At 34.0% G+C, this 24,327-nt stretch overlaps 3 protein-coding genes across 14 annotated transcripts; 2 read left to right on the forward strand and 1 right to left on the reverse strand.

Annotated features, from left to right (window-relative positions):
- Nucleotides 1-150: 150 nt before the first annotated feature.
- On the reverse strand, nt 151-3,872 carry Rrp6 (exosome component Rrp6). 4 transcript variants are annotated; one of them, XM_076422820.1, is made up of 8 exons: nt 3,509-3,872; nt 3,345-3,428; nt 3,121-3,269; nt 2,791-3,036; nt 1,201-2,709; nt 614-1,110; nt 370-526; nt 151-283 (listed from the first exon to the last, which is right to left on the reverse strand). In XM_076422820.1, the coding sequence occupies exons 1-8, from the start codon at nt 3,576-3,578 to the stop codon at nt 230-232; spliced, it is 2,766 nt and encodes a 921-aa protein (XP_076278935.1). In that variant the 5' UTR covers nt 3,579-3,872; the 3' UTR covers nt 151-229. The 4 variants fall into 4 exon arrangements, with proteins under 4 accessions (XP_076278935.1, XP_076278936.1, XP_076278934.1 ...); XM_076422821.1 differs by having other exon boundaries at nt 3,687-3,702; XM_076422819.1 differs by having other exon boundaries at nt 3,345-3,869.
- Nucleotides 3,873-4,319: 447 nt separating this feature from the next.
- Nucleotides 4,320-10,577, forward strand: Glo (heterogeneous nuclear ribonucleoprotein glorund). Its single transcript, XM_076422910.1, has 9 exons — nt 4,320-4,466; nt 5,132-5,399; nt 5,700-5,843; nt 6,524-6,662; nt 7,873-8,045; nt 8,170-8,363; nt 8,436-8,555; nt 8,629-8,728; nt 8,808-10,577. The coding sequence occupies exons 2-9, from the start codon at nt 5,141-5,143 to the stop codon at nt 8,891-8,893; spliced, it is 1,215 nt and encodes a 404-aa protein (XP_076279025.1). The 5' UTR covers nt 4,320-4,466; nt 5,132-5,140; the 3' UTR covers nt 8,894-10,577.
- A 302-nt stretch (nt 10,578-10,879) lies between these two features.
- Nucleotides 10,880-24,113, forward strand: LOC143208419 (ATP-binding cassette sub-family C member 5-like). 9 transcript variants are annotated; one of them, XM_076422870.1, is made up of 26 exons: nt 10,880-11,281; nt 11,412-11,732; nt 12,188-12,284; nt 12,755-12,904; nt 12,971-13,129; nt 13,722-13,869; nt 14,407-14,640; nt 14,714-14,887; nt 14,964-15,111; nt 15,578-15,726; nt 15,893-16,003; nt 16,741-16,851; nt 17,772-17,917; nt 17,998-18,447; nt 18,708-18,834; nt 19,122-19,267; nt 19,336-19,463; nt 20,172-20,359; nt 20,441-20,717; nt 20,776-20,929; nt 21,012-21,140; nt 21,294-21,570; nt 22,258-22,423; nt 22,662-22,845; nt 22,919-23,111; nt 23,630-24,113. In XM_076422870.1, exons 3-26 carry the CDS (start codon nt 12,199-12,201, stop codon nt 23,891-23,893), a joined length of 4,299 nt encoding a protein of 1,432 aa, XP_076278985.1. In that variant the 5' UTR covers nt 10,880-11,281; nt 11,412-11,732; nt 12,188-12,198; the 3' UTR covers nt 23,894-24,113. The 9 variants fall into 9 exon arrangements, with proteins under 9 accessions (XP_076278985.1, XP_076278984.1, XP_076278983.1 ...); XM_076422869.1 differs by having other exon boundaries at nt 10,880-11,917; XM_076422868.1 differs by having other exon boundaries at nt 10,880-11,732.
- The last annotated feature ends 214 nt before the right edge of the window (nt 24,114-24,327 follow it).

Consider the following 24,327-nt stretch of genomic DNA (forward strand, 5'->3'; position numbering starts at 1 on the left):
AGTATTTCTTGTATTTTTTGTAACAAGTATTACAAGCTTCTTGTGTTAATACACTCGATTTATTTTTTTATATTAGATATGGAACAACGTATGTTTAAATACTTGTTACTGCTATATGTCATTCAGATAGAGGGTCATAAGTCATAAAAGTATAATAAACTATTTATTATATGTATTTAGTGTAAATTCCTAGACTGTATTTTCGCTATTTCTAAATATTTTCTACAGCTTATATGTTTATCTTTTGCTTCTTCCGCTTCCGCTTTTTCTCATTTTGTTTTTTCTGTAAATGTAAAAAACGATATGTTAGCATTATTTGAGATATTATTGGTCGTTAATGTAAACTGTAAACGATGCAGATTCCCTTACCATTGTTTGCACGAAGTTTACTTTGTTGGACGTATTCGCGCTTCCTCCTTGGAAAGAGTTAAAATCGACAGTTTTGTAATCAAACTTATCCGATGGCATCAAACCTTTATCGTTTAACTCTCGCACTGCGCGTTTTTTATCTCCCTTTTTTCTCGTGCTGCGAACAAATTAATAAACAGTTACAGTTTGTTCAACGATAATTCTATATCCCTTTATGAGACACTATAAAACACGTTCGTCTCACCGTAGAGATTTAATCTTCTCCTCGTCTTCGTCTTGACCTTGAATTCTTGCTAAACATTCTTGTACCTTTTGCTCCTCCGTTGAAGGTGTCTCGTTGTTCGATACTTTCTTTATCGACAATGGTGCCGGTGTTAATAAACTATCGTTAGCTTTCTCTTGCGTGTCATCTTCTTTTTTAATATTCGAATCCCGCTTCCGTTTTCGTCCCTGCATCTGACCTAAAGATACTGGACTTGGTTTTTTCGAGTTTTCTCCCTTCACTATCTGAGAGACTTGTTTAAAAAGTTCGTAAACTCTATTTTTGCTTTCTACTATTTCTTCGTCGTCTTTCTTCTCTTTATTCAATCGATTTTCTTCTGCCTGCTTTTGCCTTTCCCTTTCTTGTGCTTCTTCCTGCGCTATCATTGGTATCACGCGTTTATATCGTTCAAACGGACTAACAAACACAAACTTTTTCTTCTTCATATTTTGTTGCTCGTCCTTTGTCGTTTCCTCGTCCTGAAATCATTACAAAAAATAAATATACTTCGATAGAATATCTTTCTATTTTCCGATAAATCAGATTTATCGCGTTTATCTTCTCTTTACCTCGGACGTAACTGGGCTGTCGAACACTGTAACCGTATGTTTCGTCGTAGTATTTACCAACAATGTTTCTGGTACCATATTCTTGTCCAACAAGCATGGTAAATCAGCCCTCGCTTCCATACCGCTTGGAATATCATGCGGCAAATGCATCCAAGCTTCCGAGTTAGCAATCTGATTTCTTTGAGTCAACCGTTGCCTGAGATCCTCGAGAATCGGCTTGATGAGTGGCTGTTCCCTAGCCTTCAATATTATTTTGTGCAGCTTTAATAAATGTTGTCGGACAAGGGGAGGTATAGGATTGCAACACGCCAAAATTCCTTGCATCTCGCGAGGTAATGTTTCCGCGATATTCAGAAGCATATGATTCGGTAAAACGTAAGCGGTGCTATCGTCCTCCTCCCTGGCAGTCAAGTCTCTCCACTTGTGAATTTCTCTGAGAGCATAAAGCTGTTTATTGTTAAACATTTTTTGACTCTTCCTGTACAAACTCATGCAACTTTCCTCCGTCCAGACTGGTTTCACATAGGTTCTCTTGCATATGTCTGTACTTCTATCGTACACTGCTTTCAAAATATTTGTCTGCCCATTGGCTACATCTATTAAAGCGTTCTTTAATATATCTTTTATGTACAACAGGTAATGTGTGTCTTCTCTAGCGTATCTTTGAAGTTCTTCCGGCAGAGGCCTTATTCGCCAATCGGCCAATTGGAAGTGTTTGTTCGGATCTATGTTACAATAATGTTTCAGCAGATATGCTAGACTCAAGTAAGGCAGATTAAGATGTTTTGCCGCTTGATGCGTGTCAAACATGTTCACCACATACAGAGATAGATCTCGTTGGAGCCATTGCACATCCAGATCGGCGCCGTGAAATACTTTCAAAATAGTAGGCTTCGTAAAAATTTCATTTAACTCATGCAACTCGGAACGTAACGCCAAGGTATCAATTATGTAATCCGTGTCTTCTGTTGAGATTTGCATTAGACAAGTTATTCCTTGAAAACTTCTATAGGAGTGATGCTCCAAGTCTACAGCGATTTCTTTATACCGTTTCAAGTCTTGTATCAGTGTTTTGATATCGGACGGTTTCTCGATCATTACCAAACTCGATATGTCCAGAGGTTTATATTTTGTTGGATCAGATTTCTGTAGTTGGCTGCTGGGAAGAGTAAACATGTCTAATTCGTATTCATATGGGTGATTGAAAGTTTCACCATCCATGTCCTCTTCCAAATAAATCGCCAAAGGTTTCAAAGAGTTTGGCTTGTCTTTGATCTTAGGGCACCATGGTTTTGAACTGTTATCGATCTTATCCTTAAACATTATTTGAGGCCTCTGAATGTTTTTCCCAGCGAGTAAACGAACGGATTGCGTGGTCTCAGCTGTATCGGCAAATCGGGATGTTCGCTTGTTCCAGCTACCATTCACTGTTTGTTGTTTCGTCTGCGTTACAATAAATTCTACTTCAGAAGTCTTTGTGATGCCAGATTCCTCGTCCATTAAAGAGTTCTGCAACAAGAGAAGAGAGGTTTTGAGCTCATTAGGATCACAAATTGTCATAGAAAATTCTACACAAACGAGTAGACTTACCGCTTTGTCCAAAAGTATGTCGTTGGATTCTAATAGAAGCTCAAACTTTTCTTCGGTGTCGAGTCTAGAAATTTTACCTTTAATACCTGCCGTTCCCAAAGCATGCTGCACAACGCTTAACAATAGCTCTACATTACTCTCTGTGGCAGCAAGAAAACTTGGGAAACAGGAGTAATAGTTAAAATTCGACTCGATTGGCAAAGCATTGGCTGCTTTGATCCCAGCTCTTATAGCATCAAAAGCATCCTGAAAAGATAAGAAAATAAAAGAGTAAAATGACAAACGACTGTCCAAATCACTTAATACAGATTTAAAAGATGAATGAGATACCTGAATGTAATCGTCAAACTTGGCGTACCCTGGTACAACCTGGTCAGGTTCTTGACGTTCGCTTTCCTGTGTTTGGTCGTCCAACGGTGTCTGGCAATCGCCGTCCCAATTTTCTGTAGTATCCATGGTCAATTGTAATTTTCTTTTCTCTTAAATAATCAACACCGTAAAGCAAATGCATCAATTTTCATTCTTCTACGTTCCGTGCATGGAACGTAACCTACTCACTCCACGATGTGTTTTTCTGACCATGAGTGAGCACGGTGAGCACCAGTGAGCACCGGTCGGTGATGGTGAGAACTGTGAGACTGTAAATAAGCAGATAGCACTCTGATAGCAGCAGAGTTCATTACCATGAACCACTGATATAGTAATTATTATAGTATACATATCAGTGCCATGAGCACATGGACATCAATGGACATGGACATGTCCATGCATGAGCATGCGGATAACATTTTTACAAAGGAAAATGTTGCTTCAAATGATCTCAGTAGATCTCAGGAACGTCCCATTTCCGGCTGTTGAAGGAATTTTGGGACACCCTGTATAATGAAAAACCCCACCTTTACATTATGTCTGATTATATCTGACTATATCCAATTATATCTGATTATATCCAATTATCGAGTATTGGTGATTATCGAGAAATGAAAAGGCGTGTGCCACACTCTTGTAGTTTATGGAGATTTCTTTTGTTTCCGTTTTTCTTTTTCTTTTGGTTTCCTGTTTTTTGAATGAAAATCTTTCTTCTCTCTATTAGACCGTTTCAAATAAAAATGAATTACTGAGAAGATTTTTCGAATAAAAAGTTGCTTTAGATATGATTACGTTAGTATTTCATATATATATACAAAGAATAAAGTCTCCCGTAAACTCGATGCATTTAGGAACGTTTGAATAAGTGTTTCCTGTTCATTATATTTATTTATGTATATCTGTATTTAAAATTAATTTAAGCATAATTCATACATGAATAACATCACCTTTTGTTTTACATGCTCTACTATATTGTTTCAAATGCATTTCAAATGTATATATATATATATATATATGTTCGGAATTCGTATCTTTTTAATTTAAAACAGTTCAATATTCTTATAGTAAGTTAGAATAAAACAGAATATCATATTTTATGCATTGTAAAATATAAAGAATGTATTTATTATAGCCGTTATTTATAAATAATTGCAGGATCACCTTGGCAATTGTGAATCAGCCTTAAACATCGTAGAAGCAAACGCCATTTTGCTGGTGGCCTCATGAGCGTGGTGTTGGCCGAGCGTTTGCTGTCAATTAAAATTAATTTGTGATTTTTCTTGTTCATATTTCAATACAGAATATTTGTAAGTATAAACAATATATTTGGTTTTTAAACAATAATAAAATGTTTACCAGAAGAAACCTATAGCATAATTATAGCGACATTATGCATTCTTCGAAAACGAGATTTTTTCTATAAACTTCCCGTTTTATTATTTCTTGCACTTTTCTTTTCTCTCTTAGTCTTAACTTAACTCAATATTTTGATTAACAATACCTTATATATATTTGCTTCATATGTTGCTATTTCAAACTTTTTTTCACTTTTTGTGACCTTCAAATTTTTTTGTACCTAATTCGTTTTCAAATAAAAATTAGCAACAGAGTAATATATACAAATGATAATACTTGAACATGGTCAAGTGTTTCGTTTGATATTAATATGATAATTAATAAATATTTGCAATATTTTCCTTTGCTCATTCAAACTCGAACATTTTAGTATGATATAAAGGCTTGTTTTCCAAAATATTATCTAGTTAATTTATAAAAGTACTTTCTCTTTGTTTGGTTTTTTTTATCTAATCAAACAATACATCTCTTCGTAATACTCAAGAACTTGATAGAATGAAAATTTGATCGTAATATTTTCAGATTTTTGTTTTAAGTAATCAATCAAAAAATCAATCCAAGGCTGAAATCCAATTTAATGTACGAGTTGAATATTTTGTAACATATCTTATATTAGTTTGCAGCCATGTCAAATGGTAGTGGAGATCATGATGATGAAGGCTATGTTGTCAAATTACGTGGACTTCCATGGTCCACTACCGTTGATGAGATTATGAAATTCTTCAGTGATTGTTCCATTTCAAATGGCAAAAATGGAGTACATATGACTATGTCTAGAGAGGGACGCCCTAGCGGAGAGGCTTATGTTGAAATGGACACACCAGAGGATATTGAAAAAGCTTGTAAGAGAGATAGAGACCACATGGGCCATCGTTACATTGAAGGTAAATCAATAATTATAAAAGTATTGAATTTTTAGAAAATATATATATACATTTAACTATTGAGTTGGCAAAAAAGTAATTTCAGTATTTTAAGGTGAAATAAAAAACCGAATTTCTTTATTCAAACAATGAACTTTAATCAATTTCTTATTTATTCGTTTTTGCAAAAGATCATTGAACAAAAAGGAAGATATTTTATTTATTCAAATTTATTGCTTGCATAAAAAAAATGGGCTCTATTTTCTTGCTACCCAATATCTAATGAATCCATAAAAATTCTGAATTTCCCTTTAATTGTAGTCTTCAAAGCAAAAAGAGGTGAAATGGAGTGGGTAGTCAAAAGGAGTGGTTTGAACCTGGAAAATGCAATGGATGATGGTTGTGTGAGACTTCGGGGCCTGCCATTTGGATGTTCTAAAGAAGAAATAGCACAGTTCTTCTCAGGTATTTCATACAACATATATCAGCTTGTATGTGTAACTATTTTTTCTTACGATATATTATTAAAATTTCACTTGAACCTTCTTGATAACCAATGTATCCTTAAATATTTTCTTTTTAAACGAAATATTTTCCTCTTGTACAATTTTTGTTGATTGAAAAAATAGTCTTGAATCACAGAGAACAAATATGTATTCCTTTTTAATTAAAAATTGCGATGATAATGTTTTCTGTTTTAGTTTTGTACCGTTGACACAGATATCGATGCATTCTAGAATTTCATGCTTGTTTTCATAATCAGCAGAGTCTCTGTGTTTCACAATTATCAAACTGTCCAAGTTAAGATTTAAGACTTTCAAGATTGAAGTTCTATCTTCTACAAAATCTTCAACTGAAAAATTTTTATTATAATTTCCACATACTTTCTATTTTATTTAGAATACATCTTTGTTTTTATCAATGGTAGAACTTAATTCTTAACTTTGGCCTAGTAAAGTACATATTTTTTTTTATCTTAAATGAATATATGTATCTGTATATTTTTTGGAGCGAGACGTTTTGCACGCAATGTGCAAAGGATATTCAAATCTTGCTTCTTTATAAGGGTTTTAATAAACTGACGATACTTTAATTAATAATGGGTGTTACGCTACAATGTCGATGTTTGATTATGTGTGGGTCAGGGTTGGAGATATTGCCGAACGGGATTTCACTACCGACAGACTACACGGGCCGCAGTACTGGGGAGGCTTACGTTCAATTTGTTAACAAAGATGTTGCGGAGCGCGCTCTGCAGAAACACAAGGAAAAGATAGGACACAGGTGGGGCACTGACGCTAGCTGGGTTTGGGTATACTTATGACTTTTCAATATCATTTTATGATCGTAGTACATGTAGGTATATCAATTTTGTTAGTAAATAGCGGGAAAAATTTGTCAATAGATGCAGTTTTTTTATTACTCTCCAATATTAACAGAAGTCCATTGAAAATGTAAAGATGCTCTTCCAAGTTGTGTTACAGCTTCTCTAAATCGCTTCGTTCTTCTGTTAATCGTTAGAATGCGAATTGGTTGCATAAAGAAACTGCTTCTATCCAAATACAAAAAAGAAAGTTAGTCGTACGTAAGCGAAAGTACTGTTGGCCCAACTGAAACCTATGGGTGGGTGCCGGGCGGGAGGTACCCCCTTACATCGTCACCAAATCCCATGGGAGGTGGGTAGGGCTAACCCAGGATGGGTGGGCGCTACAGAGGTAGTTATCATCGATCTTAATCTGGCACATCTGTTTGACAATTGCACAATTGTACGTTTTATGCAAACCAAAATCAAGAATCAATATCAAGCTCTCAAAAGCTTTGCACAGTTTTCTTTTGTTTCAACAAAGTATCACTGGTAAAGTACAGCTCGTAATTGCACGAAACATGTTTTACTGTGATGATGGTAGTACGATACGCTAACTCTGACGTTCTAGCTTTCTCCGAGGCTCGTGAAACTGTTTGATTTTCTGAGAACACTTTTTCGTTTAATTGTATCGCTTCTCGATACGCGGTCATTAGTTTCTTACAATCGAATTGCATAAAGTGCAATTGTAATTGTCATATACCTGAGGATCATCAGCATCTCAAAGGCTAGGGTGACATAGGTACGACAGAATGCAATGTCACCGTGGGAGGGTATCTACACAGGTTTAATAAATCCGTGGAGGTGCAGTATGAACAGTTAATCTGTTACAAAATCTTCAATATGGATCTCTTCCTTGAATCATTTCTTTCTTTCTCTCTTTTTTTTTTTACTTTCTTCACATCACACAATAATCGAGTACATATACTAGACTACCTGCGGCGCGCAGAGTTCTATATCTTGGTTTCACGTTACCCATTTAACATATCTATTTTTCGTTTTTAATTGAAAATTCGAACATTGTGCTCATTGATATTTTTGCATTGAAGTTTTTTATTCGAAGGCAGCCGGTTACAAACGGCAGTAACGTCTATGCGAGGATAGTAACAATGTTAATATCGATCTTAACAGATACATCGAAATCTTCCGAAGCAGTTTGTCAGAAGTACGTGCTAGTATAGGACCAAAAATGAGAGGTGGGCCAATGGGAGGCTTTAATCAGAGACCTGCTCCCTATGATAGAGGTGCACGATTCGGTGGCATGAACCGATTTAGCAATAACGGCAGAGGTTCTAGAAACAGAGGTAACAACCAAATCCAAATCATTATTTCAAAGTAACAATTAATCCTTCGTTTTTTATATTGTCAAACGTTCAGAAGATGAGATACCTTATTGATCTTCTTTTCTTACTTCTTCATAACTTATAGACTTCGATGGCGGTCCCTGGGGAAGCGGAAACAATTTTGATTCTCGTGGAGGAAGCATGGGTATGCGTGGTGGACTAGACATGAAGGGTGGAAACTTCAGAGGTAGCGGAGATACATGGGGTGGCAATTCTGGTATGCATAGCATACACATGCGTGGGTTGCCGTTCAAAGCTACAGAACAAGATATAGCTGATGTGAGTCTTAGTCTGAAGTAAAGAATACTCCACGAAATCAAATTGATCTTTCATGATCTTTCTTGATTACAGTTCTTCAGACCTATTGAGCCAGTGAACGTGCGGATTATTCTTGAAAATGGCGGTCGTCCGTCTGGAGAAGCTGATGTTGAATTTGCGACTCACGAGGAGGCTGTTAAAGCAATGTCTAAGGTTTCTATATTTTTATAATAAAACAATAATTTCTTTTATTTCACCTAAAACTAATACTTAATGTACGTTACAGGACAAAAGTCACATGTCTCACAGGTACATTGAATTATTCCTAAATTCCACTGGCGGTTCAAGCGGAATGTCACTGGGTGGTATTGGAAACTTCTGCGGAGGTATGCTTCTGAATTAGAAAACTATTTTCAATTTGTGATTGAACTGAGATATTAAGATTCTAATTATTTGTTTTATCAGGTTTGGGCAATAACTTCAGGCCAGGATACTCTCCAAACAGAGGTTTCAGCTCTCAGTTAGGAGGGAATAATTATAATAGTTTTTGAGGCCGGGTATCGCGTTTCTTACGCTATCAACGGTAAAACGTATCGCAAATCAAAGTTTTTAAACAATGAATTATACATACGCATTAATTTTAAGCAGAACATATGAAAATATTATGTTTCACTTCTGATAACGCTAAAGTATTATTGATGAATATTGATTAGTTGACATACGTTAAGAAGGTAAATAAGAATTCATTTGTAGTACCTTCTACTTTGTCTTCTTCCATTCTCGTTTCGTTTCTACGTTTCAATTCTGATTACAAACAATCTTGTAAAAGACAATTTATATTTTAAAAATTATTTCATTTAATTTTGCTTGATAAAGAAAAGGAAGAAATCTAAGTTATACGAATTGTTCAATGCTTTTCCTTATTTCTTTTCTTCGACACACACATACTCGCACACACAGATAGTTTTAAATACACTGTACATCCGCTACTTCATTAAGATCTTATTGAGAAGTGTTCCAAATTCGAATATCATAAAAATAAGCATATATATATATATAAATTCTGCAATTACAGCTTCGATGACAAGCTATTGGCAGAGCTAGAATTAAGACGTGTGTGCATTCGTGCAAAAACAATAGTTAGTTAACTTATCGGATGCAAATAATCTTCAATGATTAATTCATACTGTATTATATTTATCTAAATAATAATTCATAGTTACATTTACATAGTTTACGTTAACGCCAACTTTTCATAATAGTGCAAAAGAAGGATACTTAAAGAAAAAACATTTATTCAGCGTATATAAACGCTGGAAGTTTCCAACAGTCGAAGCTACGGTAAATGGGGACTTCGGTTCAACCCGACGAAGTGGGCAACGCTGCATCAGAACAGCAGAGGCACTTGTGCATCCCACTTGCTGCAGCTTGAGTTCTGGCAGCAGGAGCGCCATATACACTTTTGGCATTTATGAAACTGTATATCTGCTTCTGAACCCATCGATTTAATTAGGCTGGCATGCAAAGAATATCTCTTAAAGTTAGTTGAAATTTAGCTTTTTTATTCGAAATAATTTATCTTATAATGAATAAATTAAAAGACGTAAGCAGAAAATTCCCTGCAATTTTTTTTTAATAATAGCCAATGTTATATTATGAAATCCAACATTATTAAATATTAAATAATGTAAGTTCATATAGACCACTCGGTTACTTGCAGCATCTTTAACCATTATGAATGTCTCTTGGAGAGCAAGCAACTTAAATATACAATATTTTAAGTAAACGGACTTAGAATACTTTTTTAAGTATTTCATTGTGAAGAAGAATGTTGTACACGAGGAGGAGGGAATGCTTGTATTCGTTTTGGGCCTTATATTTTGTATGTGAAAGAAGTCCATTCGCGAAAGACGAAAATTGTATCCTCGTAAATTGTCTTGTGCATGAAAAATTCGTAGGAATGGTGTATGTTTGATGTGACCTGTGTTTTATAAAGTATAACAATAAATATTATCTTCATAATTAAAGACTTATACTTGTAGTACGTCTTTGAACTGAACACAACATATAATTAAATTATAAGGAAAGCTATAAAAAAAGCTACCATGTTACAAAAACAACTATTTACAGTTACAAATCAATTTCAACGATTCTTTGAATATGTACATTTGAAATTAACAAGTGATTGGACGTATGGAAATCGCGAAAAATAAAAAACCGAATAAATTACATTAACTCTGTTCATTTTGTATATTTTTATCTGGGGTGTGCCGAAATATCGAACCCGAAATAAATAGAACCCGAAATATCGGGTCGGGTCGGGAACACGAAATATTTTCGTGATTGGGACGGGTACCCGAAAATTTCGAGATTCTCAAATTTATCGGGATTCTCGACATAATTTATTCTTTATATATAATATAATATAAATATTTAATTATTATACAAAATTCTTTTCATTGAAAGAATGTTGTCTATCACGAATTTTTTCCAAGAAAGTTATATGTAATATTCTCGAAATTTTCGGGAACCCGATTCGTCCCGACCATCGGGTTCTCGCATACCCCTAATTTTTACAAACGTGAATAGAAATTGATTGAAAATATAAACATGCAAAACAGCCTGAAATAAAATGTGGTAAAAATGGTCAACAAATTTTATATTTGTTGTTTGTTTCCTTTAATTCAAATTTCTGAAAGATGAATTGTAAAGAGAGAATATATCATGAATATTCACAGTCTGGAAGTAACCTCACAAAGGAAAGCACGTCATTCACGCATAAATACTTTTGTTATGCCAATCTATGCTAATAATTCAGGCATTGTTGTGTGGTTCTGTGGTTGTGTGTGACCGAGCGTACTGTGACTGTGACTGTGTCAGTGATGGAGGATTCAACAAGGACAATTCAATAAATCGCACTTCAAACAACTTCAAATAAAGTAACTTGTTTATCTTCCATGTGACTAAAACTCATTGACATTATATTGTCATTTCTAACTCTGACTTGTAAATAGTAAATAGCTTTTGCACGAGAAAAGCTTCGTTTAAATTTATTTATCACATTTTCAGAAAACATTATACACTTTTTATCATAAGCGAAAGAATAATCTATATAAGCAATATAAGTCGAATCTTTTATTTACTCGTGGTTTACCAGTGGTATCGCACGGTCAATTGTTTCGAGACGAATTTACGAAACTAGGGCGTCCACAGTACTCCACAGGGTCCACAATGTCCACATCCCGATGAAAAACTTCAAAGCGGTGGGAAGTGGGAATAGTGGGATTATTTAGTGGGAATTGGGAATTGTCAGATTGTCACCTTGTCACATTGTCAGTGCATATATAGAGGGCAGACCGTGACGCGGAAATTTAAATACTGAAGCTACAGGTATATTTACTTACTCTCGAATGTTGATTAGAAAAGATTAGATTCCTTATCAGCCCACGAACGTACTTGACGCTCATTATTGGCATCAAGTGCACCGCGACGCGTTATGTTCGTACACCGTATCGTCTATTTAACAATCAAATTAATTTGCTCACCTAGTCGTCAGCAATAAAGGTAGAATCGAGGTATGTATCGAGGTGTAAAGTTATCAATAGTGTACAGAAGTTTTTGTCAATAACAAAGCACGTGGATGTCGATATACATATATATATATGTATATATATATGTGTGTATACAATATGTATTTAATCTGTTTATGGGTGCAATGATATATATAAATAGAATTCATCGTGTCTCGTACTGAATATACATACTCACTATTACTTATTATTTTTTGTAAGATAAATTCGTCTTATCTGTTCATACTTTCCATAATATTTATGATTGATTTGCAGTGTCCGAAGACATGGACGAAAGTCACGGAACGGACGATGCTGTTATCAATAGTGAAGACATTGAGAATACTATGAATCTGACTTTTGCCAATGAAAGGTATAATGCAGTCACATACCAAGACTGTTTAGCAATAAAAAGAATACATAAACCTATTAATTAATTTCTCTGCAGATGAAGTCATTAAGAGTCAATGTGATTCTGTTAAATATTATTGGGTTGGAAAGAAAGTTTGTAGCATTCTCAAATTAAGAATCGAAGATAAAATTAAGGTATTTATTCAATAACACGAGAAGTTACCTTGAAAATGGCAAAAAGTAATACAACAGAATGGAAAATATGTTATTGAATAAATCTATGAATAAATATCTGAATTTCAGCTTTCAATTTTAATTTACAAATGCTATGAACTTTCGCTCAACCCATCTTCTTGATTCTTTTATTAAAGTAGAACTTTTCATATAGTATGTACTCACTGCTGAAAATATATATTTGTCAGCAATATATTACATTTAGTTTTACATGCTAATCAGCTTTTAAAGTCGATTGACAAATTTGTATATTTTCAGATACAATGATAATTACGAGGGAGAGCATTTTTTACTTCCTAGTCCAAATGCACGTACGCCTGAAATACCTGTAAAATATATTAGGAGATCCAGTGTGGGTCGGTATAATCCAGCTTTGAAAAACCTTATACCCGTACGCCTTGGAAAACCGTACGTGTTTGAAAGACTTTCCTTATAGTAAAACTGTTTCTGTACATTTTCGTTTCCATGTTTCAGTGAAAAAGGAAGTATGCCAGCGGACAGTGCCGGATTATTTTCCTACATATTTTATACTTGGGTAACACCTTATATATGGAAAGCTAATAAGAAGGGCATCACAATAGATGATATACCATATATTTCATCTTACGAGACTTGCAAATATAATGCACAAAGGTAACTCTTGCACATTCAATTGATAAAAGTTACATTTATCCTCTTGATTTGCTTTTGTGTGTAACACTTTATCTACCGGAAGCGTATTGATAAGATTCTCAACCATTGTGCTATATGTGGAAGCAGTTTAAAAATATTTTGTTAAATAATTTTTAAAGAGGTAATCATATGATCTTAATGGGGATGGATGTCTTCTTAAAAATTTATTAAAAAATTATCTCGAGTGTAGATTAAATGTAAATTGGTTTTTGAAAGAAATTACAATGTCCCACTAATGCTGTTATAAGGTGATATCTCCGCTAAGGACAAATTAGTTAATTCAAGGGGACACCAAATACTTTGTCTTTTTGATATTTCGCGTAGCATACAAAACAGCGGAGATATCGCGTTGCAACAGAGTATATATGTATTTTATTTATTTATTTATTTATTGATGCCGTAAACCTAGGATTTAGCATCTACTGTTCATATTAATTTAACTTTATATAACGATATATACTGCATTATTATTTGTAAAGTGTTATACCATTGTATGTGAAATATCCTTGGTAACAAAAAATGTACATTTTATAAAATGCAATTTTATGTTTAGACTGGAGATACTTTGGCAAGAGGAATTGAGCAATCGTGGTCCGCGTTTGGCATCTTTCCATAACGTCGCTTGGCGATTTGTGCGAACAAGGATATACATTGCTTGGATCTTACTAACTTGTACAACACTTTGTGGATTTATAAGTCCTGTACGACTTTCATTTTTAGTTCTATTTAGAGTTTAATACTCGCTTACCTCTCAGGCGATTCGTTACTTTAAAAAAATATGTGAAGCAGAACTTCTGTTGTTTTGGATTGTTCTGAATGTACTATTGTACCTCCAGTATTTCAAGGCGACACTAGTGAAAACGTCTTACTTCGGTGAAAACATGAAGTTCTTTTTAAAAGATGAAACAGACAAATGTTATGATTAGACTGCAGATGTTTATGTAATTTCCAATTTTTATAGACAAATTTTAAGAAAGTGCAATGACATAAAATCCTATTTTTAATGGGAACACTCTTTGTACATCCAAAACAAATAAAAATAGTACTGAATTCTACCGAATTTTATATTCTAGCATTTTTTGAAAATTTTCATAAGCTATAAATACATAAAGATTCGCAGTCTAGTTATGACTATCACAAGATATTGTCTTGAAATAAAATAAGTTCTGCTTCAAATATGTTTCTTTTTTAAACAACAAATAGTTTGGAAGATATTATATAAACCTTTTTTTTTGTAGATGATATTAATGAAGAAATTATTAGAACATATCGAACCCCCGGAAGAAAATTATTGGGAAGGTATAAAGTGGGCATTATTGTTAACGTGTTGTGATCTTTTACGAATGATATTTTTCACTTGGACTTGGAACACAAACATCAGAACAGGGCTAAGGTTGAAATCTGCTTGTAGCACTCTTTTGTACAAAAAAATTATAAGACTAAACAGTCTTGGAAATAAGAGCACAGGAGAGGTAAGATTTGATTAGTATATACGCGTATATTAAACTGAATATTTAGTTTATTATTGCCGCTTTGTGGTTTTAGTTAATCAATTTATTTACTAACGATAGTCAAAGACTTTTCGATGCCGTTATTTATGGGCCTATGATCCTTAACGGGCCAATAATCGTTACTTGCGGTGTATTTTATATACTATGGATATTTGGTCCACTAGCCCTCCTCGGAACACTTGTGTTTCTTTTGTTCTATCCTTTTCAAGTAAGTAGCTTGGTCTGTACAATCATTTTTCACAAATATTTTCGAATGCGATATAATTACGTGTTTATTTGTACAGTATCTTATATCTCGTGGAGTTGGATACTTCCGTTCAAAGACGGTTGTCATTACGGATAGACGCGTGAAACTGATGAATGAAATCTTGGACTGTATAAAGTTAATTAAAATGTGTTCATGGGAGAAATATTTCAGCCGCAAACTTCTTGGTAAAATTACTTTTAAGTTATCACTGAACAGCGGATTTATATGCAAAATCAAAATTTTCCAAGTCAATTGTAAGAAATAGAAGCTGCATAAACATTTGCTTCTTCTCTTAATCATTTCATTAAGCCACAGGCAATATATAATAATCGTGTTTCTTACATCGTCTGATATAGTCGTCTGTTATAAATGCATAAATTCCACAGTTCAGTTATCACAGTTAACTACTATTATAAGAGGTTGTTGCATACCAAATATCGGATTAATTTCTATCGCGATACAATCAGGAAACTTCATGAAGAAGATTCGTTGACAGAATACGTTGATTAAAATAGTGCTTACTTTGATCAACAAGTTTTATATCGGAAAACGTTCTATTTGTTTAACGTTACTGTTACAAATCGGACACTTCATATGCAACGACCTAATACATAGTGCTGTATATTCTATGCTATAATCATTGTCTTTTAGATATACGAAAGAAGGAAAAGAGCTGGTTGCACAAGACTGTATATTTCCAAAGCCTTGCTATTTCCTTAACGCCAGCTGTACCTGTAATATCGGCGATCATCACGATCATAGCTCATTTATCGTCAGGCAATAGTTTAACTGCTGCACAGGTATGGTCTTTCAAATATCAATGAATTAATATACTATTACAACGACAGATTTTTTCGGAGGAATATTAGAATAAGTCATTTATAATAAACATTTTTGCTTCAGTAGCTACCGGAACATTTATTATACATGAAATAAGTGTTGCGTTTAATAAAATATGTATTACAGGCTTTCCCAGTTATAACATATTTTGGAACTATGATGAGACTGGCACTCGTTTCACTTAAGGACGCCACACGATATTTTTTCGACGCTCGTATAGCCCTTAGAAGATTCAAGGTCTCCCAAAGTTTAAGTTTAAAGTACAATTTAATGTTCGGATCTCTCGTAATTTTACGCTTCGAGATTTTAATTAAACTTATGGGAGTCAATTTCTGTACCTGTTATTAGCGAACCAGTTTTCGTGCATTTTACCATAACATTTGTTTAATATATCCCCCTGACCCATCGTCACGTTTAGAAGTCAAATTAGATGATGACGGGTCGGTCCCGCGTGCTAATTTTTTATCAAGTTATATTTTTCTTTATGTTTCACTATGTCTTAACTAAAGAAGACAAATATTCCATACATATTAGTTCAAAAGAGAAGTAATTTGTACTACTATCTTCTCGAAAATTATTCAAATTATTTTGGCTACCTATGCCCAGTAACTAGAAGTGTAGAGTGGACGCGAAGGGATTAATATAAATTAATGGAAAAGATACATAGAATTTGCACGAAATTTGTGTTATTAATAATATGTACCTGGCTGTTAGGTGGTGTAACATAGGTTCAGAAGCTTTTCATAACAGTCGCATGTGTAAAAGGGAAAGTGCTGTATGCGGTGTAAATAAGTAAAAGATAATTGCTTTTTCTCTTACTCCTCCCTCTGGTATTATTATCCGCACATGCAGTTGTATAAGCGTAATCGAATTCAGAGCGGATGTTATATATAACAAAATATCTAGAAATAATTCATTACAAAATAATAGTAATTAATACAATTAACTTAAACTACGATATGTTACTTTTCCAGGTGTTTCCATTCATATCGTTACTCAATTCTCAATTTCGTTCCTCTTTCATGTTCATACAAGTGGCCTTAGTTAGTATTGCCGAGTCAAAGATAACACTCAACAGATTGCAGGTGTTTATTTTTATCTATTTATTTGTAACAGTAATTACTAACAGTACTAATGGAATCATGGAGATGATATTGTAAATGCATTTTCAGTAGTGCCTATGATTCTTCTTTAGTTTTGCGAATGAGGAGTTGATAGCATGCATGCTTTTTCGTTTGTTCCAATGCACAGTGTTATGCGAGTTATTTTATTTAGCGTAGAATGCATTCTCAGTCAATAAATGTAAATATAGAAATGGTATGGGTACGTCTAGTCTGTTAAAGTTAGCGCACTGGTGACTTCAGCAAATTTAATTTCGCATGTTGCGTATGTTATAAACGCTTGAGCATTTGCAGCACGTTTACAATATACAATTACTTTACATATATCAGCATGATAAATTTAATGTCATTGTTACTCGTTTTGGTTGTGGGTTCCGAACAAAGCACTGTGTAATGATTTTCATCTTGTGTACAATAGTTATGTACAGAGTTAACATGATTAACATGCTTTAACACTTCAGGTTTACGGAGCTCTAGAAATAACTGTTTCACATTATTTTATAAACATAATAACAAGAATGTGTCTATCCAAATTTTTGGCCATTTTTTCAATAATATACATCCAAAGGAATAAATTTGGTGAATAATTCCTCAGGGGAGCATCTTTACAATCTTATTAATCGCAAATTAAAAATATTAGAACCCATCATTTTGACGGGTCCCATAAACCTAGTGTTAAAGAGATATGGCTTCAGATAAATATTGTAGTCAATTAAATCTATTCTATATTTTTATAAATTTTTTACATTGAAATACTCTGAACAACTATTAATAATGTGTACTGCATGAATCAGGAGAAAAATATGTTATCGTCTAGCTAACATTACTTTCATTAACTGTTAAGCTTTGAAACACAGTTATAATAATTAGCGACATTTGTGCAGAACGTATTGCTTCTAGAAGAGAGCACATGCCATGCATCAAAACCAATTGTGAAATCTCAAGCAGTAGTCATTGCTAATGGTACATTTGTTCATGAAAACTCCACTTTGCACGCTAACGATTCAGGATACATTAATAATGGAGGAAAGTGAGTGTTTTTGATTAATGAAATATTTACCATTATTTTCTGTTGTTTTGCCTAAATTAGTTCTCGATATTTGATTCCAGAAAGGATTCGATGAAGAAAGTTGAATTGGAAAAGCTTAACGAATCTTCCAAGGAGACTCAATATATCGAAGTACTTTCGGACATTAAATTTGGGGCTGCGAAAGATGGATTGATAGGAATCTGTGGCCACGTAGGAAGTGGAAAATCTAGTCTACTGCTTGCTGCCTTGGGGCAGCTGAAAATGACCGAGGGACATATTTTCAGAGAAGGTTCATGCGCCTATGTTAGTCAGCAAGCATGGATTGTTAATGCAACGCTCAGAGAAAATATATTGTTTGGAAACCAGTTCGATGCTCAACGATATTATCACGCGGTTACCGTATGCAACTTGAAGGAAGATATAAACATGTTACCCGGTGGTGACGACACCGAGATCGGCGAGCGAGGCATAAATCTTTCAGGAGGTCAAAAGCAAAGGGTTGCTCTGGCTAGAGCACTTTATGCTAACCGGTGAGAAATGTTTTCGTGATAAAACTGTAGAACTGTGTTACCTATCCTCCGATTTCGATGATTTTTCAATATGTTATAAATAGACTGCGGACTTTATGCATTTATGAGAAAAATGAATAGGTGCAATTTAAAACACTAAAATATTTGAAAGAATTCAAGAATAGCGAACCTGTTCTGCAGATTCACGGTTTGCTTTAGCACTGATGCTAATCAATAATTTGTAAAAAAAACTATTTAATGGTTTCTTTTTTTCATTCAAGAGATATTTATTTCCTGGATGATCCGTTGAGCGCGGTAGACGTACACGTGGGGTCATACATTTTTAAGAATTTGATTCTCGGAGCACTCAAGAAGAAATGTGTTCTTTTTGTGACGCATCAAGTTCAGGTAATACAGTCATACCTCGACTTATGCTTTCTCCTGATTCGCATTAATATATTCGAACGCCTTTTTAAACAAGATAACTTTTTTTAAATTGTACCAAACGATCTGACCTTTTTCAGCAAATAGAAGCATTGGTTTATTAAATGACATGCAAAAAAGATTTTTGCAAGAAAGGCACTTCTTAGAAATTTTTTATTCGAGCTATACTTGTTAAATCGTTAAAAAATACTCGACACTTTCCTAGAGTTATTGTACCATGAATAAATGGCATAATTTTTTACCAATTCCAGTTTTTGAAGCACTGTGATCAAATCTTTTTATTGAGTAATGGTAGAATCATAGAACAAGGATCTCATGATGAATTAATGCAATTAAATAAGGAGTATACTGCAATGGTGCACAGCTCCCTATTAAAGACTGAGGACAATACAAAGGAGTAAGTGTTATTTAAACATCGCTTTGTTATCGCTTAATCTTGTCGTTTATTTCGATATCATTTTGTAGACAAACCGCTTCAGGTGCTCAATTAGAAAGTAAAAACTCTGGCAACGACTTGAAGATGCAAACTGTTAGAAGTAACTCAGGAGACGATTGTGTAAATGGTGAAACGTCAAGTAGAATGCACGGAGGAGGTACGAATTACAAAGGCTATACCTGGGTTTACCTACCGGAAGCCTATTATAATAGGATTTTCAATAATTGTGCTGTACCAAAAGAATTCATAGAAATATTCTTTTACATTGCAATCTTAAATGAAACTATTAGATGACGTTATTGAGGGTGACCTGTTAGTTCACAATGAAAATTGCTGTTGCTATTGAACGTTCCATTAAAAAGTGTTTAGCCATGTACCATAGATTTTTCAAAATTATGCAATAATCACCGGTCGGTAATGTGTTAATCGAGTTTGGACTATTTGATAGCCTACCCAAAAAGACCCCTCTCTGTCGAGTTTCAGCCTCATATCTTATCCGTAAGGGTAGTTATTGAGGAAAATCGAAAAACCAGTTTTTGGCCCATTTTCCCCATTTATTGACAATTCAATATTCTGGAAAAAATTTGACACATTGTGGATACTAGGCCACATATTAGGTATCATTTTCAGATTTTTCCGTTGCAAACTGTGGTTGTAAAACATGAGAAACACGAAAAGATCAAATAATGTAGATTTTATATAGAAATTGAAAGAGAAGAGAAAGATTGTAGGCTATCGAGGTCCAAGCTCGATTAAAATCGGGCCGGATGCGAATTTTACCACCAAACCCGGGTATAACCTTTATCGTAAATTAAATCTATGATTTTATTATGCAGTTCATTAAATTTATGTTTACTTTTTCTAGGGGCGACCCTGATCACACAAGAGAAAGTAGAAACTGGTACAGTGAAATTACACACCTACCACATGTACATTAAATCTGCAGGTGGTTACTTTGTGGCTCTTTTAGTATTTTGTACACTTTTCTTAAACGTGGGAAGCTCTGCGTTCAGTACTTGGTGGTTAGCTACATGGATCAAAGCTGGTGGTGGAGTAAATATTTTTTTTAGACGCTGATTGAGTAAAACATATACTTCTGTATCTCTATTTTACAATCGTTTCTTTTTCTTTTAGAACATCACTGATCCCCAAACTAATGAAACTATAGTATCAGAGAACCTGAATGATAATCCCGACTTGGCATATTACAAAAATGTTTATGGCGCCTGCATCGGGGCTATTTTGATTACAAGTCTGATACGTGGTTTAATTATCACTTACACTACGATTAGTGCTTCAACTACGCTACATAATAAAGTGTTCAAAAAGATGATCGAGTCCACGTTAACATTCTTTGAAACCACGCCTAGTGGCAGAATACAAAATATTTTTAGCCGCGATATAGACGAAGGTAAGTGTATTAATTATTTCCACAATGATCTGATTTTTAATTTGTTACTTGGTTTTAGTTGACAATTACATACCGATCTCCGTAGAGAATATGGTGCAGAATTTCTTCACGTGCAGTTTCCCAATCATTTTTATATGTGTAATAATACCCTGGTTTTCCTTGCCATTAATCATTCTCGGTTCCATGTTCTTTTGCATTAGTAGAATTTTCAGGTAAAAATAACAGATTTCTAAATAGTACCGAACGATATTTTTTATTATCATTTAAGTATATAAAAAGTTAAATTGTTTTCAGAGTGGCAATGAGAGATTTCAAGCGAATGGAAAGTACTACAAGATCGCCCGTTTTGAGTTTCGTTACAACTACGGTCCATGGTCTGAATACTATTCACGCATTTCAAAAGGAAAAAGCTTTTACGGACAAGTATGTTACTGAACACTAGTTCTAATATTTTTAATTTACGGTTATTGAGATGCATCCATGAGCAATTATTCAACAAATTTATTTCTTTGGGTATATATTACTTAAAAAATCGCTAAAAATTTTGACAGACATATGATTATTAAAATTTTTTAGATTCGAAGAGCTATTCGACTTGAATAATTTGGGTCTTTTCCTATGTCAGTCGATTATGAGGTGGTCAGCGGCGAGACTTGATAGTTTGGCGATTTTATCTTCTTCCATCACTGCTTTTCTTGTGATCGCGTTCAAAAATCAGTTATCACCAGCTTTTGCAGGCTTGGCGATGGCATATTCCACCCAAATGACTGGTGTTTTTCAGTACACTGTACGTTTGATGGCGGAGACAGAGACACGTTTTATAAGCGTCGAAAGGATAAGCCATTATATAAGAGTCAGTAAATTATTATAAATTTTACAGTGAACCTACGGATGTTTATGCAAATTAAAATTTTCTGCATTTGTTCGAAAGACCAGGAGCAACTTAGAAATTTGTTTCTTCAACACATTGACTGCCACGATCAGCTTTATTAATAACCATCGTTACTGACTTCGTAACGAAGTTCTTACTTTATTCTTATTTTTACAATCTAGTTAATGACAGCATTAATCAATTAATATGTAGTGGCATTAATTTTATGACAATCATTTTTAAGTAATTCCGTGGTGCCTGTCACCAATGACCACACCGTGGCGTTCAACGTGTTAATAAGTTTCATCATTTGAAAATAACATATGGACACTGTTCTACTTTTTCAATATTTTCATTGTTTCAAGTTGCACTCATAGTCATTATTAGACTGCGGGTCTTTATGTATTCATATCAAAATTGAGTAGATGAACTTCAAAATAGTTGGAAAATTAAAAAAATTGAAGATGTCAATATATGATTTCTCGTCTAGTATTATCATTAAGGGAAGAAGCAACATTTAATTCAGTTTCTATTTCTTGCAGTCGGTGCAGACAATTTTTACTTTGCATAAAGATGCGCAGTCTAATCATTTATAAATGCATAACATTCGCAATTTACTAGTAACCAAAATATAGATTATTGTCATTAATCAAAAGTATATCCATGTAGACATTACAAAAGGAAGGTATTTCCAACAAGTCACCGGTAGATCCTTCCAACGAGTGGCCAACTCATGGTAAACTGGAATTCCATGAAGTTCAATTGAGTTATAGGAAAGAGCTAGCGCCGATATTAAATAATATTTCATTTGTCACGAACGCTGGAGAACATGTAGGTAAGCATAGTTTGAAAACAATCCGTTGTAAACAACGGATAAAAATTGTTATCGATAAACAGTGGATTTTTATGGAGAATAAAAACTTTCTACCTGGACTGTTACAAACTAGAGTGCAATAGAAATTTATTTTCTTTTTTAATATGTTTAATAGGTTGAAAATAATATAACAGTATTTTTAAATTCTTCTAACGTTTTTGATGTTATAAATTACATGTCACAATATAACAAATTTCAGGTATTGTTGGACGAACAGGAGCAGGAAAAAGTTCCCTTATTGTTGCTTTATTTAGGCTAGTTGAAATTTCATCTGGGAAGATTAAAATTGACGGCATAGATATAGCAAAAGTGAACCTGGACATACTGAGAAGTAAATTAGCTATAATTCCTCAAGACCCAGTTTTATTCAGCGGAACTATAAGGTAACTGCAGTCGAGGATTTCACAAAAAGATATGTCCGAAGATAATTTGAAAAATTATTAATATGTATTGCAGGTCAAATTTAGACCCATTTAAGCAATGCGACGACTCGGATATTTGGAGTGCTTTGGAAAAGACTAAGATGAAAGAAAAAGTGAAAAACTTGCCGGGACTGTTAGATGCGTTCATTGAAGTAGGAGGGAACAACTTGAGTGTTGGAGAAAGGCAATTACTTTGTTTGACCAGAGCACTTCTACGCAATACCAAAGTATAGTATTCATTTTACAATATTATGTAGATATTAGGTTGCTGCATATGAAATCGTTGATAGAATATATTGTTTACAATGGTGCTTACTTCGACAAACTAGATTTATTTAGGAAGAAGGTACACTGCTGTGCAAAAGAAAGAAGCACCCGGCCATATTTAAAAGAAAAGCGTAAACAATCAAATAAGAACACAATAAGTTTTGAAAAAGGATTCCGCTGTTTAATTGAATAGTTCTGAGAATATGTGTTATTGTGGATTATCTAATACTTCAAATGCAATAAATCAACCATTGTAGAATACAATTTCTACATAAAGATATTGTTTGTCATTATATCTTATAATTATACTGGGTGCTTCTTTCTTTTGCACAGTAGTGTGTGTTTGTTTAACGTTACTGTAAAAAAACCGGACTTTTCATACGCAGCAACCCAATATTAGTCTGTGCATTACGACGCCTATTTTATATTATTAAATTAATTTATTAATAATAGCTTCATTCGTCTTTATTAATTGTAGCTAATGATCTTGGATGAAGCAACAGCTGCTGTTGATCCTGAGACTGAAGAAGCTGTGCAGAGCACAATACAAAATGAGTTCTCGCACTGTACCGTGCTAACGATAGCTCATCGTTTAAAGACTGTTGTCTCGTGTGATCGCGTTATCGTTATGAAAAATGGGCAGATAATTGAATTTGACGCACCATCCACACTATTATCCAATCAGGACTCCGAATTCTCAAAAATGCTGGCGTCCGCAGACAAAGCCATAAAAGAATCTTGAGTCAATTCATATCAATGATAGTATTAACCAAAAGTATTTCTTATAATACATTGTTTTCCAACGAATGTAAAAAGATAGCATTCAAATAATGCCTTATATTTTCTAATAACAGAAGAATATATTTTTTTTTTATACATTATACCTGCAATGTATTTACTACAGATTTATGTGTACTATGTAAAATTTTTGCTAAATAAAAATATTGCCTTTAAACGACTATTACTCGATACAACGAATTGTTATTCAATAAAAAGAAAGTGTATATTATGTTACAGTTACCTTTAATGTCAATGAAAAAAGCAGTTTATTTAATAATACGTTACAGAACGAGAAATTTTGCGAATTCGGAGGTGCGTCGAATGGCGCGCGTTCATTTAAGATTTGAAATATTGATTTATTCACGGCGGGAGGCTCTGTCTGCTCATGCTCACGGT

This window comes from Lasioglossum baleicum, chromosome 4, assembly GCF_051020765.1.
Source record: "Lasioglossum baleicum chromosome 4, iyLasBale1, whole genome shotgun sequence".
Lineage (NCBI taxonomy): Eukaryota > Metazoa > Arthropoda > Insecta > Hymenoptera > Halictidae > Lasioglossum > Lasioglossum baleicum.

Excerpts from the sequence above, each read along its gene's own strand:
- Rrp6 (XM_076422819.1), bottom strand. The coding sequence starts at position 3,510 with ATGTATACTATAATAATTACTATATCAGTGGTTCATGGTAATGAACTC. Across the intron at positions 2,710-2,790 it reads ACATACTTTTGGACAAAGCG|AACTCTTTAATGGACGAGGA; the intron begins GTAAGTCTACTC and ends CTCTTGTTGCAG. Across the intron at positions 1,111-1,200 it reads ACAGCCCAGTTACGTCCGAG|GACGAGGAAACGACAAAGGA; the intron begins GTAAAGAGAAGA and ends TAATGATTTCAG.
- Glo (XM_076422910.1), top strand. The coding sequence starts at position 5,141 with ATGTCAAATGGTAGTGGAGATCATGATGATGAAGGCTATGTTGTCAAA. Across the intron at positions 5,844-6,523 it reads AATAGCACAGTTCTTCTCAG|GGTTGGAGATATTGCCGAAC; the intron begins GTATTTCATACA and ends TGTGTGGGTCAG. Across the intron at positions 8,729-8,807 it reads TATTGGAAACTTCTGCGGAG|GTTTGGGCAATAACTTCAGG; the intron begins GTATGCTTCTGA and ends TTGTTTTATCAG.
- LOC143208419 (XM_076422867.1), top strand. Across the intron at positions 16,004-16,740 it reads TAGCCCTTAGAAGATTCAAG|GTGTTTCCATTCATATCGTT; the intron begins GTCTCCCAAAGT and ends TTACTTTTCCAG. Across the intron at positions 19,464-20,171 it reads AAGTAGAATGCACGGAGGAG|GGGCGACCCTGATCACACAA; the intron begins GTACGAATTACA and ends TACTTTTTCTAG.